The 15917-nt window shown below is 35.0% G+C and overlaps 1 protein-coding gene across 2 annotated transcripts in view; it reads right to left on the minus strand.

The window, feature by feature from the left end:
- Positions 1–1099: 1099 nt before the first annotated feature.
- The window catches only part of LOC121985266, a 33499-nt gene continuing 18681 nt past the window's right edge, over positions 1100–15917 (minus strand). Inside the window, exons 15-16 of one of the 2 annotated variants that reach the window (XM_042538606.1) lie at positions 2071–2463; positions 1100–1996 (exon numbers count right to left, since the gene is read on the minus strand). In XM_042538606.1, the coding sequence (XP_042394540.1) occupies positions 1838–1996; positions 2071–2463 (552 nt within the window). In that variant the 3' untranslated portion in view covers positions 1100–1837. Of the gene's footprint in view, positions 1997–2070; positions 2464–15917 lie in introns of those variants that run through there. The other variant, XM_042538607.1, reaches the window with a different exon arrangement.

The raw sequence follows: 15917 nt of genomic DNA on the forward strand, positions 1-15917 counted from the left end.
ATCAAAAATTAGTATAATTATTATATTTTATTTATTTTTTTAAAGAATAATTTACTTCGAAGCATATAGATTTTGTAAGTGTTTCCTTTTAGGTGGCCAAAAGAATGATGATATAATATTAAAATTACCATATAAACATTCTTAAGATTATTTTTTTAATTTAAATAGATAGATGCATTAAACAAAAGAAGATCATTAAAGTGTATTCATAATTTTTAAAGCTCTTTGTAAAAATAATTTATTCTTTAGGTTATAAAATTTATGAAGTATATATTAATTTATAACTTTTAAAAGTAGAGAATTTTTATATTTTTAAAATTTGAAACTCACATAACAATTTTTAAAAGTTCATCACATATATTACTCACATAATACATGTAATTATTATAAAGATGATAGTACGATTTAAACAATTCAAAATACTGTAACTTAATTACTTTATCTTCATATTATTTGCAACAATAATTTAGAGAAATATTCCCTACACAATTAACTTTTATTAGTAAATAAATTACCACTTCAACTGAAAATAACAAAACAAATATGAAATATCACTAAACATGCTTTTACTTTTACGTTCACGTTGAATGAAGAATAAGATATTCAAAGCATGTCATGAAAACAATTTTTAAATTACATAAAACATTAGTTATAATGGAAAATTCTCAACTTATGAACAATAAAAACATTGAATAGTTAAGAAAATGTTAAAATAACCCTTCCTCTGAAGTTTTATCAAACGAATCATGTTTTTCTCCACTACTGTTTTTATTGTTGCAAACACAGCCAAACTATACATAAAACGATACAATGTTTTTTTCTTCAACACCTGCGGTGACAGTTAAGCAAACAAGATAATAAATGAAACAACCTTTAAACATGACTCCACCGGTCATGAACATAAGGTTAAGAGCTCACAAATGTTGCATATCAAGGAATATAAACGAATTCTTACCACTGAATATGAAGCTTATTCATTAACATGAACTAGCATGTCCCTGATTGAGAAAACAGATTATTTTGATGACAGAGCTTGATGATAGATTCTTTAGGGCATCTCATCGTGATGGAAAAGAAGCCTGAAATGAAACGCAACATATAGAGACAAAGCTTGTATTTTTAAGACTAACGTTTATGGATTATTACAACCCTAATGATTATTACAATCACCAAATGCTATTTCTGATCCTACCTACTAACCTACCTATTCTCTAATGTTCAATACATAATACACTCTTTTCTACAATAACAGAATGCTAAATGTGGGATTCGTCTGTTGGATTTCCATTTCCAGCAATTAAGGTATGACTACTACCACCATGGCAAAAAGAAAAGAGAAAAAAAAAAGAAAGACAAAGCAAAAGAAAAAAGGAACCTGTCCTTCAGATCAGGCCTGAGAATTTAGATGCGAAGAATGTACAAATAAGTTTACAAAACCTGCAACCAGGGGTCCTGTACCCATAAAAGCTTCCATGTTGCCATTGAAGTGGGTACAGTCAAGCTCAACGCTGGCAGTTAACAGTGAAAGCCAAGATCATACATCAAAGGATACTCAGCTCTTCTTTTATAATATCATCCTTTGATATATAAACAAATTTGACATCAATACATTCTGCTTGGGGCTGCATTGCTGTTGGATGAATACATGGGGAACCATGTTTTCACCAGTGGCGCTGTTTTTGGAATCTCAGGGGACACACTGGTGAAACCTGTTTCATCAGTTTGCTGTCTGCACCATCTGCAAATTGATTATGTGGTATTCACCTTTCAATTTGTCCACTGGGACTCAAGGCAACCAAGAATGGAAAAGAACAACTTGAACAGTTCATCCTTCAACTTATCCACCAGGTTCTCTTGGTTCATGAGGCTCCATATCCTGTTTCGGAGCCCTTTCTTTGGAAAGAGAACCATGAGGTACATAAAAATACCCCTTCGAAGGCTGTTGATTTTGCAAGGGTGCTTGATCTGATGATATCACAAGATCCTTAAGAACTTCCTGCAACATAACAAAATGTGATTGGGCAAGTAGTTAGCAAAAGTCCAAGAATTATTTAATTCAAAGAAGGCTACCTTTTTTGCCTTAATTTTCCTGTTTCCATCTTCTGTAGATACTCGGAAAGCCATTGATGCTGATCTTCGTGGAAGTTGTTTAGCAGAAAGAGAGTCCCTCTCAGCTAATTTTCGTTTGATTGATGGTAGTGACGTGGAGCTATCATCAGTATGCCTGTTCACATCCTTATTACTCAAAGAAAATCTAATTTTGCATTTTTTGGAAAAGGTACTGTCCACTGTAACTTCATCTGATCTTTGTAGTGTTCCACTGTGTGACCTATTATTTATAGATGTAGTAGCTGACTCTGAACTGACACCTGGATGCAAGAAGGAACTGACTGCAAGTGCCGAGTATGCAGTAGAGCTCCTTTTTGAAGAAAGTATATCATGTGAACAAAGAACCAAGTCTTTCTGTCAAAATTGGACTAGTCATGGATACTTAGAAGTAACAGTTACTGAATCATTCACTAACATCAAAACAACTGAAAAGCATGAAATCAGGGGAAAAAATAAAAAATAATTCTGTGTACAAGTACAATGTTTGACCTTTGTATTAGTCATTCAGAAGTATGGTAGAGAAAATTGCGCAACCATTGACTAAATGCATTTAACCAGACATTTATTCAAATGTTCCTTTATATTCAGACAGGATTTGAATAAATGTCTTTAACCAGGGGTGATCCAAACACAAATTTAACGTCCCAAGATGATCCATGCAAAGGGTATAAAGGTCCAAACAAGAAATATAATTTCTTATAAGTCATTTGAGTTAAAAATCAACTAATAACAAGGGTATTGAAGGCAGCTGTCGAGAACAATGAGCAGGAGAAAGTGTGGTTGCTCTTTTCAATGGATTGTGTAGCTTCTAAACAATCGTACAAAAAAACAATGCTTTGAAACATCAGATAAAATAAGATGAATGGTTTTGAAATATCCCAACGACTACCTCCAAAAATTATAGTTTCATAGGGTTAAACTTTCAAAAAAGAATTAAGCAAGGCTAAAAATTGCAACATGGTGACCAAAAATGTAAATGTAGAAAAGGTTTCAAAAAGCCTATACAGGCAACATGTAGCCAACCAACTAAATAATGCATGCGTGGGCATACAGGAGCACAGTGGCATATGCAGGCAATACCAAAATATTAAAAAATATTTATGTTGATATCTATAGTATTTCAGTTATCACTTTAAAATATTTATTCAGTTAACACACACTACAAGCTGAAAAATAGGGTAGCTTAAGCTTTTAATTCACTTTGGTATAGTTTGTGACGGTTTATATGTCGTCCATCATATATACAATTACTAAGTGATCCCTTCAGTGGGCTGACGGAGACGCTAGGACGAGTGAATCATCTTTTACCACCACTAAGTGATCCCTTAGGACCCCAAGACATAGATGAGTTGGTTATCACATGGCAGATTACAAAGACCGAGGAATTACCCTCCCATATGATGACTAACTTCGGTTTCTTGATTTACTCCCTCCCAATGGTATGGGAGGAGGCCGCCAGAATTATGTATTTCATCTTTTTAAGAATTAAGTGATCCCTTTAGCAAGGGTCGATTCCCGATGAAGACGGAGCAAATATTCTTTCATGTGGTGACCTGCTCAATTTCCTAATTTGCTTATCTACAGATGGTTGTGGGGCCAGCCTTGTAGGCTGCCCAGGGTCAAAGTATAATCTTTTGCCAAACTAAGTGATCCCTTCATAATCGGCCCAAGTAGCCTCTCAAGCATAAGCCTTTTGATGTCCCGAGTATAAAGTATGAAAAAAAAATGCATATGCAAAGTAGGAAGAAAGCATAACAAGGCCATCTTAGGTTTCAAGGTTGCACTAGAATAAAAAGGCCACGCTTATGATATACAGCTAAATGAAAATTAAAATACCTACATAATGTACTATCTTTTCTAAGAAAAGAAAATCATGAGCCCTTCCAATTAAAATCCATAAGCTTAAATGATGTTGTTAAAAAACATACTCAGAGCCATCAATTCCACATATTGATTTTGTCGGTCATGAATTGCAAAACCCAAAGGCTCAATTACATACTACAGACTAGGGGGGCAATTCATGCCGCTAAATTTATGAGTTCAATGATATTTTTAACAACGTTTGTTACTTCCAATTAATATTGCATAAAATATTAAAATTTTGTTAAACTAAATACGGCAAGAATACTTAAATCATATACGTGAGTTTCAAAATTATCAAATCATACACCCAATACTCATTTTGTCCCTTTGCATTCACTCACTAAATCATGACGTGTGTCTAAACCAAAAGACAAATCCGAACCACGCATGCATATTCTTTACAACATGAATCCACGACGACGCTTGGAAGCACGTTGGCCGAGTCGGCAACTCTCAGTGGTGGCCTGCGATGGGTTAGAGCGCTGAACAGGAGGCAAACGACGACGACAACTGAAGTCGGGTTGACGTGGGACTCCGAGCGACATAAGGTTCTATGGGAAAGCTCAGAGGGAGATTTTGATAGCAATGAGGAGACGATGGTGAGCGTGGACTGCTTGACGATCAACGGTGGTGATGTACGAGCAAGTGAGTGAGGGACAGCAACGGCTGGAGGGAGGAGGCGATAGCAACATCGGGCAAAGCAAAGTGGCATGAGGTAAGGCTAGAGGTCGGCATCGCCGGTGGCACGTGTAAGGTCTGAAGTCGGCGTCACAAGCAGCAGGGGCGTGGTTGCACGGGAGAGGAGAGGGATGCAGCGGGCGGGCGAGGGGGGGGGGGGGGGGGGGGCATTCAAACTAAGGGTTTATAATCAAATATTAGGTTAATAAATTTAATCAAGTACCAACTTAAATATGATAGTTCAAATAGACTTTCCTATATCCTAATCAATCTATCCAATAAAATATTCATACATTTATTTTAAATTCTATATATTCATATAATTTTATTTTCTTATTAAATATTAATTATATTATTATTATTATTATTTTAAATAAACTAAATTAAGCTAAAATTTTAATAGTTTAAAATCCTTATCATAATTATTAAAAATATATATTTCAATATATTATTGAAGGGCTCAAGCGCACGGAGATCTATCAATTTTCTCAAATTGTAATTATCTAAACCTGAAACTATAAAATCCTAGAATATCTGAGAACAATTTCATGGGCTTCAATGACTTCTTGAGGTGCCTCAATTTGTCAACCAACCAAAAATTCATCCTCAGTGAAACCGTGAACTTCTTTGACTCAGGAGTACCTTTCATTTATTTTTAGGCAATGAAATCCTTCGACTCAAAAGGGATACATCATACGACGATGTCGAACGCTCATTATACGTGATATGACGATCATACTCACTGATAGACACCACAATTGAAATCCTTAGACTCACCTCTTTTTAAAAAATATAAAATTTCCTATTTTATGAATGGATAAGGTCCATTAGTCGAATTAGTCCAAAAATGCTTGATGAACCTAAAGAACTAGCAATGACATGAAATCAGGACCTATGTGCAAAACTAATTCTCCTTAATATATTCATGTCCTCAAACATCAATGTAATACATTATATTGAGAGCAGTAATTTTTTCAACTCGATTCAGACATGAGAAATGATATCGAACACTCATTATAAGTGATACAATGATGATACTCACTAATAGACACTACAATTGAGATTCTTGAACTCCCCTCTTTCTAAAAATATAAACTTTTTGATTGGCTAAGGTCCATTGCAGATTTCGTTCAAAAGTAGCTGATAAACCTAAAAACCTTGGAACGACATAAAACCAAGACCTATGTGCTTGTGTGTTCTCCTAGATATATTCATGCCCTCAAACATCAATGTGATATACCATCTTAAGAAGCAACAATTTTTACAACTCGATTTAGGCATAAGAAATGACGACGAACACTCAATATAATTGATACGACGATCATACTCGATAGACACTACAATTGAGATTCTTAGTCTCCCCTCTTTCTGAAAATATAAAATTTTCTATTTATGAATGGCTAAGGTCCCATCAACCGATTTAGTCCAAAAGTGACTAATGAACCTATAAACCTCGGAATGACATGAAATCAGGACCTATGTGCTCATCTAGTTCTACTAAATATATCCATGCCCTCAAACATCAATGCGATAAACTATATTCGGAACAGCAATTTTCAACTCGATTCGGGCCTGAAAAATAATGTCGAACGCTCATTATAAGTGATACAATGATTACTCACTAATAGACATCACAATTGATATCCTTGGATTCCCCTCTATTTGAGAAAAATAAATTATCTTTTGAATGGCTAAGGTTCATTCGTCGGTTTCATCCAAAAGTTGTTGATGAACCTAGAGACCTCAGAATAACATAATATTGAAACCTATGTACTTGTCTAATTCTCCTAAATATATTCATGCGCTCCAACAGCAATGTGATACAACATATTAAAAACAACAATTTTTCAACTCGATTTTGCATGAGAAATAATGGCGAACGCTCATTATAAGTGATACGACGATTACTCACTAATAGACATCACAATTGATATCGTTGGATTCCCCTCTTTATGAGAAAAATAAGTATCTTTTGAATGGCTAAGGTTCATTAGTTGGTTTTGTCGAAAAGTTGTTGATGAGACCTTGGAATGACATAATATCGAAACCTATATATACTCGTCTAGTTCTCCTGAATATATTCATGCTCTCAAACATCAATGTGATACAACATATTGAAAGCAATATTTTTTCAACTCGATTCGGGCATGAGAAATAATGTCGAACGCTCATTTTAAGTGATATGATGATCATACTCATGGTTAGACACCACAATTCAGATCCTTGGACTCCCCTCTTTTTGAAAATATAAAACTTTCTATTTTTATGAATGGCTAAGGTCCATCAGCCGATTTCGTCCATAGTGACTAATTGACCTAAAAACCTCGGAATGACATGAAACTAAAACTTATGTGTTTGTCTAGTTCTCCTAAATATATTCATGCCCTTAAACATCAAATTGATACACTATATTGAAAGCAACGATTTTTAAACTCAATTCGGGCATGAGAAATGTTGTAAGGTCCATTTCTAAAAATTGAGATCTTGGACTCCACTCTTTCTAAAAATATAAAAAAATATTTTTTGTAAGGTCCATCAGCCAGTGTCGTTCAAAAGTGGCCAATGGACCTAGAGACCTCAGAATGACATGAAACTAAAATCTATGTGCTCGTCTAGTTCTCCTGAATAAATTTATGCCCTCAAACATTAATGTGATACACCATATTGAGAAAAATGATTTTTTTCAACTCGTTTTGGGCATGAGAAAATATTGATGCTTAGGGCATGGATATATTACAGAGAATTAGACGAGCACATAGATACTGCTTTAATATCATTCCGAGGTCTCTAGATCTCTAGGTCCATCAGCGTCAAAAATCGAATGAGGACCTTAATCATTCAAAAAATTAAAAAAAAAAGTCGGTCTATCGGCCACTTTTGGACCTTAGCTATTCATAAAATAAAAATATATATATATTTTTAGAAAGAGGGAAGCCCAAGAATCTCATTTGTGCTATCTAAGTATCTCATTTGGGGTGTTTAACAATGAGTATGAGCGTCGTATCAGTTATAATGAGCGTTCGACATCCAAATCAAGTTAAAAAAAAAACACTGCTCTCAATATAGTATATCACATTGATGTTTGAAGGCATGGACATATTTAGGAGAACTAGACGAGCACATGTGTCTTGATTTCATGTCATACCGAGGTCTCTAGATCCATTTACCACTTTTAGACAAAATTGATAGGTGAACCTTAACCATTTAAAAAAATTAAAAAATATATTTTTTCATAGAGAGGGTAGTCTAAGAATCTTAAATGTAGTGTCTATCGGCGAATATCATCGTCGTATCATTTATAATAAGCATTCGATATCATTTCTCATGCTCGAGTTGAAAAAATCGATGCTCTCAATATATTATATCGCATTAATGTTTGAGAGCACATAAGTACTAATTTAATGTCATTCCAAGTTCTTTATGTCCATCAACCACTTGTGGACAAAATCGACCAATGAACCTTAGTCACTCATAAAATAGAAAATTTATATTTTCAAAAAGAGGGGAGTCCAAGGATTTCAATTGTGATGTCTATCAGTGAGTATGAACGTTGTATCACTTAAAATGAGCGTTCGACATTGTCATAAGATGTTTTCCTATTGTGTCAAAGGAGTTATAAATTCATTGCCTAAAAAAGATAAAAGGTACTTTTTTCTTGTTTGAAGCTTTATGCTTGTTGTCTTTATTAAAATCATATGGTTTCGTGTTCTTCAGGAAGAAGGAATTTAGAGTGATTATTAGGCTTGTAGGAAAACACAAACACACAAAATCTGAAGGAAGTTTTAGTTGGTCGACAAATTGAGGCACCTCAAGAAGACATTCAAGCCCTTAATATTGTTCTCAAGAAGTCTATGATTTTATGGTTTAGGGTTTAGATATAATACAATTCTAGAAAATTGATAGATCTCTGTGCGCTCGAGGCCTCCTATAATATATCGAAATATTTTTTTTAATACCTATGATGATAAGGATTTAAAAACAACTAAAATTTTAACCAAATTGAATTTATTTAAGAAAATAATAATAATATAATTAATATTTAATAAGAAAATAAATTTATATGAATATATAGAATTAAATTAAATTTATGAATATTTTACCTAATGTTTAATTAAAAACTCTAAGTTCTAACCCCCCCCCCCCCCCCCCGGTAGCGTCCCTCTCCTCTCCTACGTGACCACGTCTCTGCTACCTTCGACGTCGATCTCCGACCTTACCCTATGTCGTCGACGATGCCGACTTCCGACCTTATCCTGTGTAATTGTACGCTGGCCCAACGCTGCCACTACCACCGCCTCCTCCCTCTGACCCTTCCCGCATAACCCTATGTCACTCGGAGTCCCACACCAACCCGACTTCAGCCATCGCCTCCTAAACCCTCCTTGTTCAATGTCACCGACCCACCGTAGGCCACCACCATAAAATGTCGACTCCACTGACGTTGCCTCAAGCGTGTCATGGATGCACATCGCAAAGAATAAGCACGTGTTGTTCAGATTTGTCTTTTGATTCGGATGCACATCATGATTTGGCAAGCGGAAATAGAGGGGAAAAACAAATATTGGGTACGTGATTTGGTATTTTTGAAACTCACGTACATGATTTGAGCATTCAGAAAAATATCTACATGGTTCAGTAAATTGGCGAACTAAATATCCTATTATATAAATGACTTTATCTATTGATTCTATTATTGTAAACTCACTAAAAAACCTATTATTATAAATGACTATTATATCATGTCTGTCACACAACATAACATTTAGAAATATGCATATGTTGAAATAATACAACTAAGTTCAATATTATCTTATTGCTAAAACCATATCAAATGGAATTTTCTACTTGATATTTTTGATAAATTATCTACATATTATTACTTCCGAGATCAAACTAAAAGGTTTAACACCATTTGATTAACTGAACAAAAATATTTCCCTTAATTTGATTTTGTTCAATCTCCATAGGCCTAATCAACATACTTAATAGGGATGACAATTTCCTCCGAACCCGATGGAGGATCCAATATCCGACCCTAATGGAAGAGGTATAGAGGGACTATCGATATCCGATATACGACTCAAATACCTGATTAAATTATATATATATATATATTGAATTTTTTTTCAAAATCCGCTAGCTATTTTTGTTGATGTTAGCAGTAGGTTATATAGATGTTTAATTTATTTTTTAAATTATATATATTTTTTAATATGATGTTAACTCTAATGTGCTTTTGTTCAATGATGATAGTTGGATGAAAAGAAGAAAAAATTATTAGTATAGAAGATATTCGATCCTTTAATAGATATGGGTATAGAGATGGATATCAGAAATCTGATGGGTACGGGTACGGCAGATATAAAATCCGACCCGAACCCGACCTATTATCATCCCTAATACTTGACACCACCATCAGTAGCAACACCAACAGGATGGGCACAGATCAGATTTATGTAATTCAGGACAACGATTATAAAAATGAATCATGTTTTAATCATACTAAATAAATATCATGCAATCTCATTGCACCAAATATTTTACTTGTTTTCCATGTCAACATATTCTCCTCCATTTCAACAATTTCATGCCTTTTATTTATTTTTTTCCATATATTAGCATAAAATATTGGTGAAAGCTGTATCAGAAGTTAATCTCTAAAAATGGCATTGTTATAATCTTGTTTTAATTGTGATGGTAGTGGTATATTTGATGAATGCGAGATCAGCAATTGGTCAATTTAAGGTTTTAATGATTGCTACTAGTTTGGTAGTTCGAACCTCAAAGTAGCCAATCGGGCATCAAATCAGTGATTTGTTGAGCAATGAGTTTGCTCATCAAGGTCTGTACCTAACCCCTTATGCAGTGAAAAGTCATAACATGTGATGATAGTGCAGAAAATGAAGTGATCAATCTCATCAATGGGTTTAGGAAAGGTGTGTTTTGATTGTTATGTGCCTTGCCCAAGTGATGCATAGTGTGGCCAGATATTGAGGTCAGCAATTGAGTGTACTCTTGTATCCTGTAATAGTTGAATAATTGTTATAAGATTCTGAATCTCAAACCATGCCGGTGTTTCAATCTTTGTTGGAACGATACTATTTCGGCATCCAATCAATGTTTTAATGTATGATGTAGTGACAAATTGGAGATTGAAGGAGGAAAGAGATGAAGAAAAACAAGAATGATAAGACAACTAATATATGAACTTTGGTTTCCATTAGAAATAATACAACTTTAACATTATCTTGTATGCAAACAAACTAAAAAGAATAACAACATTGTTACAATTCATTTTGACGTGTTTTAGAATGTCAAGCAATGTCGAGTGTTGGCTTGAAAGGATACTCATCAGCATATGATTTTGTGCTTAGGATCCAGATTCAGTAATTCATAAGGATAATATATTTCGATTGTTTCACCTAGCACAATATGACATTCCAAACCATGGTTACAAGTGTGATGCCTGATCAATGTTGTAGATGGAGAGAAACTAAGGTCGGTGTGACAAATTGTTTTTAGCATATTTCTAGCTAGTGCAACTATTGTGCGAGCACCTGCTAATAAAGGGTTGGGTATAAGGATGTGTGACTGATCTTTATATCCACATAGAGATTTACAAAATAAAGAATGAAACCCAGCAGGGATATTGTCAGACAGCACAAGGACATTGTGAGATTGTGTGTGAGATTAGGGATGGATGAATCAGGCTAGACTAGGCTACATGATTTAAAATTTCAACCCATGCTGAGATTTCAGTCATAGACCGGAGCGATATAGTTTTGGCACCGTATATTCTGATATGGTTTTGATATTTTTTAACTATAAAATATATTAACTAAAAATAAAAAACTTTAATCTAAATATCTAAAAAATACAAAAAATAAAAAAATAATTATATATATATATAATTAATGTGATAGTTTCATTAGAATTTAATTAAGTCAATTTAAATTATCTTTATTATAATTAGAAGTTGATTAAAATTATTAATGTAAGTTTTATTTAATTAAAAGTTAATTTCTTGCCCCTCTTATTGCGAGGCTCACGTGACGCGCCTGTAGTGGCCGCGAAGCTGACACACACGGCCACAGTGCTCATCTGATGCCTCCGCAACGGTCGTGGGACTCACACGATGCGTCCGCGACCACCGGAGCTCACACAATGCATCCGCAACGGCCACAGTGCTCACGCGATGCCTCCGCGGCGGTCGTAAGGCTCATGCAACACATCTGTAGCCTCGAGACATCGGGAGTGTCAATGCAGGTCTATAGGTGGAACCAAATGTTTTGCCCATACCAGGCGCAGTTCAACACGAGCTTTTATACCATGCTAGGCTATGTTTTAATTTCATTATCATCTCAAGTTTATTATTACGTTACTAAATTTCATGAGAACCACAATTTATCTTGTTATTCTTTCTACGTTGCTATTTCCACTACCTATGTGCTCTTATACCTCACTTACAATTACTGATTCTCATCGCCACAATGTCATGCTTACTAGGTACCAAAGGCAACATGGTGAGGAGACCACACAAGAAGGTAGAGATGGAGGCAAAGGAAGAGTTGAGACCCCCTTTTTGCCGATGAAGATAAAATGTACGAGTGGAGTAAGGAGTTGAAATTGACACTGGAAGCTGGGGATTGTGAATCACAAGGAGGTAATATGAGAGATTGAAATGGAAGTTCGGGTGATTAGGGCATTGAATCATTAATGACAACTTTTTTGTCAGGCATTATGTTCATGACTTAAAAAGTCTCACTTGGGCTTACATATGCAGCAACTGAGGCAGATGTTGAAGAGGGTCCCTTTGACTGCATTCCAAGCAGCCCCATATCTAGTCTACAAATGCATTTAAAAATCTAAATCAATTGGTTTTTAAATCCTAAGCAGCCCCATTTAGTAGCATGTAATTTGTACGTAATAAGTTAGCCACTTACTTTTAATGCAATAAATACTTTATTTACAAATATATATTTTTTATCATTCTAATATTAACGTGTATGTGCTGAGTGGGTCAATTGTGTACTACCTATTTACACTATTTAATATCATGATTCTTATACGTAATGGTTTTTTTTTTTTTTTACTTTGCACATTTATGCACAATCTCTTGCCTAGCTTTTAATTTTTTTTACATGGATTGAGTTGGATACGCTAAACATTGAAGGTTTTTTATAATTTTCTTTAAAAAGATATGTTGAATTATGTTTTGCACCATTATTTGAAATCCAATCTTGATTGCATCTCACTCCTTTGTTTGACAAATGGTCTGTTTATATACAATAATGTAAATGTAGCAGGTATAGTTCAGCAATAAAAGTGTAATTTGTTCTATTAAAAACTTAAATAGTTAAGGGAGAGGGTATCTCATTTTCATACTGCAATCAAAAAATTTATTTCTTTAAAAAGTTTAATCCTTTACCTCAATAGCATATACTTGAGGAAGATTTTCACACTCCAATTTAAAATTTTATTCTTAAAAAATTTTAATCCTTTATCTCTCGGTAGAATATTTGAAGAAGAACATACATTCTTACAATTTGTATCCAAGGTTCTATTAGAAATTCATTTTTTGAATCGTGAAACATGTTTTTTTTTAACTGGATCAAGTCTTGGATGAAGTTACAAAAGTTTAGTTCTAATCGTAACTAAATCTTCTGTTTTAGTGTTATAAAAGGGAAATTGAAGCCAAACAACCTGGAAAGCATCACATATTGTTTCAGCTTGATGGAAACGAAATTCTTTTCCTCAAGATCCTGCCTATGGAAATAGAGAACAAAGTATCTAGACTAGGGTGATTTCATATAATAATCCTTCTCCTCTAAAGGGGTCATCTAGTAAGCAAATAGTTTTGGATACATTCAAGCAAAAATACTGACATAGATGTTATGGATGTAATTCTTACTCTATGAATACATCAATCTTCCATAGAGGAGTTAAAGGAAATAAAAATTTCATGTTCAATTTTGAATTAGAGATGTTAAAAATAATCAACCAACATCAACTATAACCCCTAGCAAGGTGAGACAAACATTCAAGAGAGAATGATTTCAAATGAATTTGTTCTTAGAATAAAATCATTTAAGCATACTTATACAAATGATCTTGAACTTCAACATCTTATACCCTATATGCCATAAAATATCTATCAAGGTAAGTTCAATAGTATAGGATGACACTTTCTTCTTGTACGCTATAATCACTTAATTCATTGAGAATGTTATATTGTATAAATCTTCATCCCTTCCCATGAGGAATTACTAATTTGTTAGATTATTATAATATATGTTATGTTGTCTAATAATTTAATAAGATTGATATAGTACTTTCAAATTGGTAGTATAATTTATTTGAGGGATAGGTTAAAGTTTAATATAGAGGCAACACCTAGACCAGGTCTTAATGATAAATTTTCCTTGTTAATTTCCCAAAATCTCCCTCGCTGCCTTATCTACCTATCTATTTATCTATTTCTCATGGGCAATCTTCCTTCCTTCCCTAACCTGGGCAACACCCATCATTGCTCATCTCATGCAACTGTTAGAACATAAAACATCTTGTTGCTACTCAACCAAACCTGTTGGGACCTTGATGTCGGCTAGAAGGGGATGAATAGCCGATCACCCACAATGTTCGCTTCCTACACTCGTTAGTACGCAGCTGAATACAAAACAAACTAATGAGTATCAAGCTAAACCCTACACGCTAAACAAGAAGAAAACCAAGCAAACCTTAACACATTTGGTTACGTGGTTCGGAGATAACTTCCTCCTACTCCACGGCGTGTCCGTAAGGTAGACAAAACTTCAATCCTTCGATAGATCAATCCCCAAAAAACCTCCGGCTAGTACGATCTCCTTGTGGGTGGAGAAACTTCGCCACAACCTTGATCACGTACACACGGATCACACACAAGAGCTAGAAAGACTACTTATATGGTCAACCACCTCTATTTCGTCAACCTTAGCCAAGCAACCCGAGCTCTCTTAAATAGAGAGCGGGAGGAAACACCTAGTTGTGTTTCCCGCCACTAGTCAACTAGATCTTTATGGAATTCGACCGTTTCATGTCAACGGCTCGATACCAGTCGACTGCCACAGTAACTGCTACAATACCAATTTACTGTTTTCACAGTCGTCGGACACAGAATATTCTGTGCCCTAGCTCAGTCGACTGATCTAGTTGTCGGTCGACTAGTAAAATCCTAACCATAGAGTTTTGACCCTCGAGTACATTCACTCAGTACTCGTCCATGCCCGACCAACCTAAACCTAGCCTTCTAGCCTCCTCCATCAACCTCGTGTCCCTCAAATGCCTCCTCATCCTTTACACCTTGCCTTTTGGAGGTTCCTTTGGCCTTGTCCTAGTTGTCGAGTCTTCCTTTGCTAAGAGGCTCCTCACATCCGAGACTTCAATCATTGTCAAGTCACACTTGGACTTGCGTTGCCAAGACTACATACTTGGACCTACACCGCCAAGACTCCTCTTGGATTTTTCTCCTTTGCCAAGATCACACTTGTACTTTCCTTGTTATACCTGTATCCTACACACTTACAATACATATCATATATAACAATAAATCTAACTTAAACCTTTGCCCAAACATCAAAGGCACCTAAATTGCCCCAACAATCTCCCCATTTTTTATGTTTGGCAACCCGTTTAAGTTAGGAAAATATAAATGCAATAACAATGCAAATAAACATGCATATCTACTCATGCATAAGTCATGGAACCTAACTCTAGGTTCCCCCTTCACCTAAGCTCCTCCTTGAGCTAGGATTTCCCGTAAAGTTAAACTTCTCCCTCTTTGCCAATAAGTGAGCAATTGCTCCTCCTTCACCTAAGCTCCCCTTAGCTACATTTTCTTACAAGGGCGTATATGTTTCCCACTTAAATCCAACACTTCTTTCCCTTTGCTATACATCAAAAAGAGCTCCAACAATATTCATATTACTAAATTCTTTAACCTCTAATGATCATAAACATCATGTATTAATCCCCCATAAGATTACATACATGGTCACCATCCTTTTGGTCATTTCCTATTGCTAAAACGCATTTTCAGACTGTATCAGTCGACTGCCATTAACTCCAATTGACTGCCCTCTTCAAAACGAGCTCACAGAGACATTCTATGCTCATGAACAGCGTTAACAGTCAACTGATCGACCGATACACTATTTCAGTCAAAAATAGCATCTCTGACCCAACTTTATAAATGCACCAAAAATTCCACACTTCCAAAAATTCTCAGGGGG

This window comes from Zingiber officinale, chromosome 5B, assembly GCF_018446385.1.
Source record: "Zingiber officinale cultivar Zhangliang chromosome 5B, Zo_v1.1, whole genome shotgun sequence".
In the NCBI taxonomy this organism is placed as follows: Eukaryota; Viridiplantae; Streptophyta; class Magnoliopsida; order Zingiberales; family Zingiberaceae; genus Zingiber; species Zingiber officinale.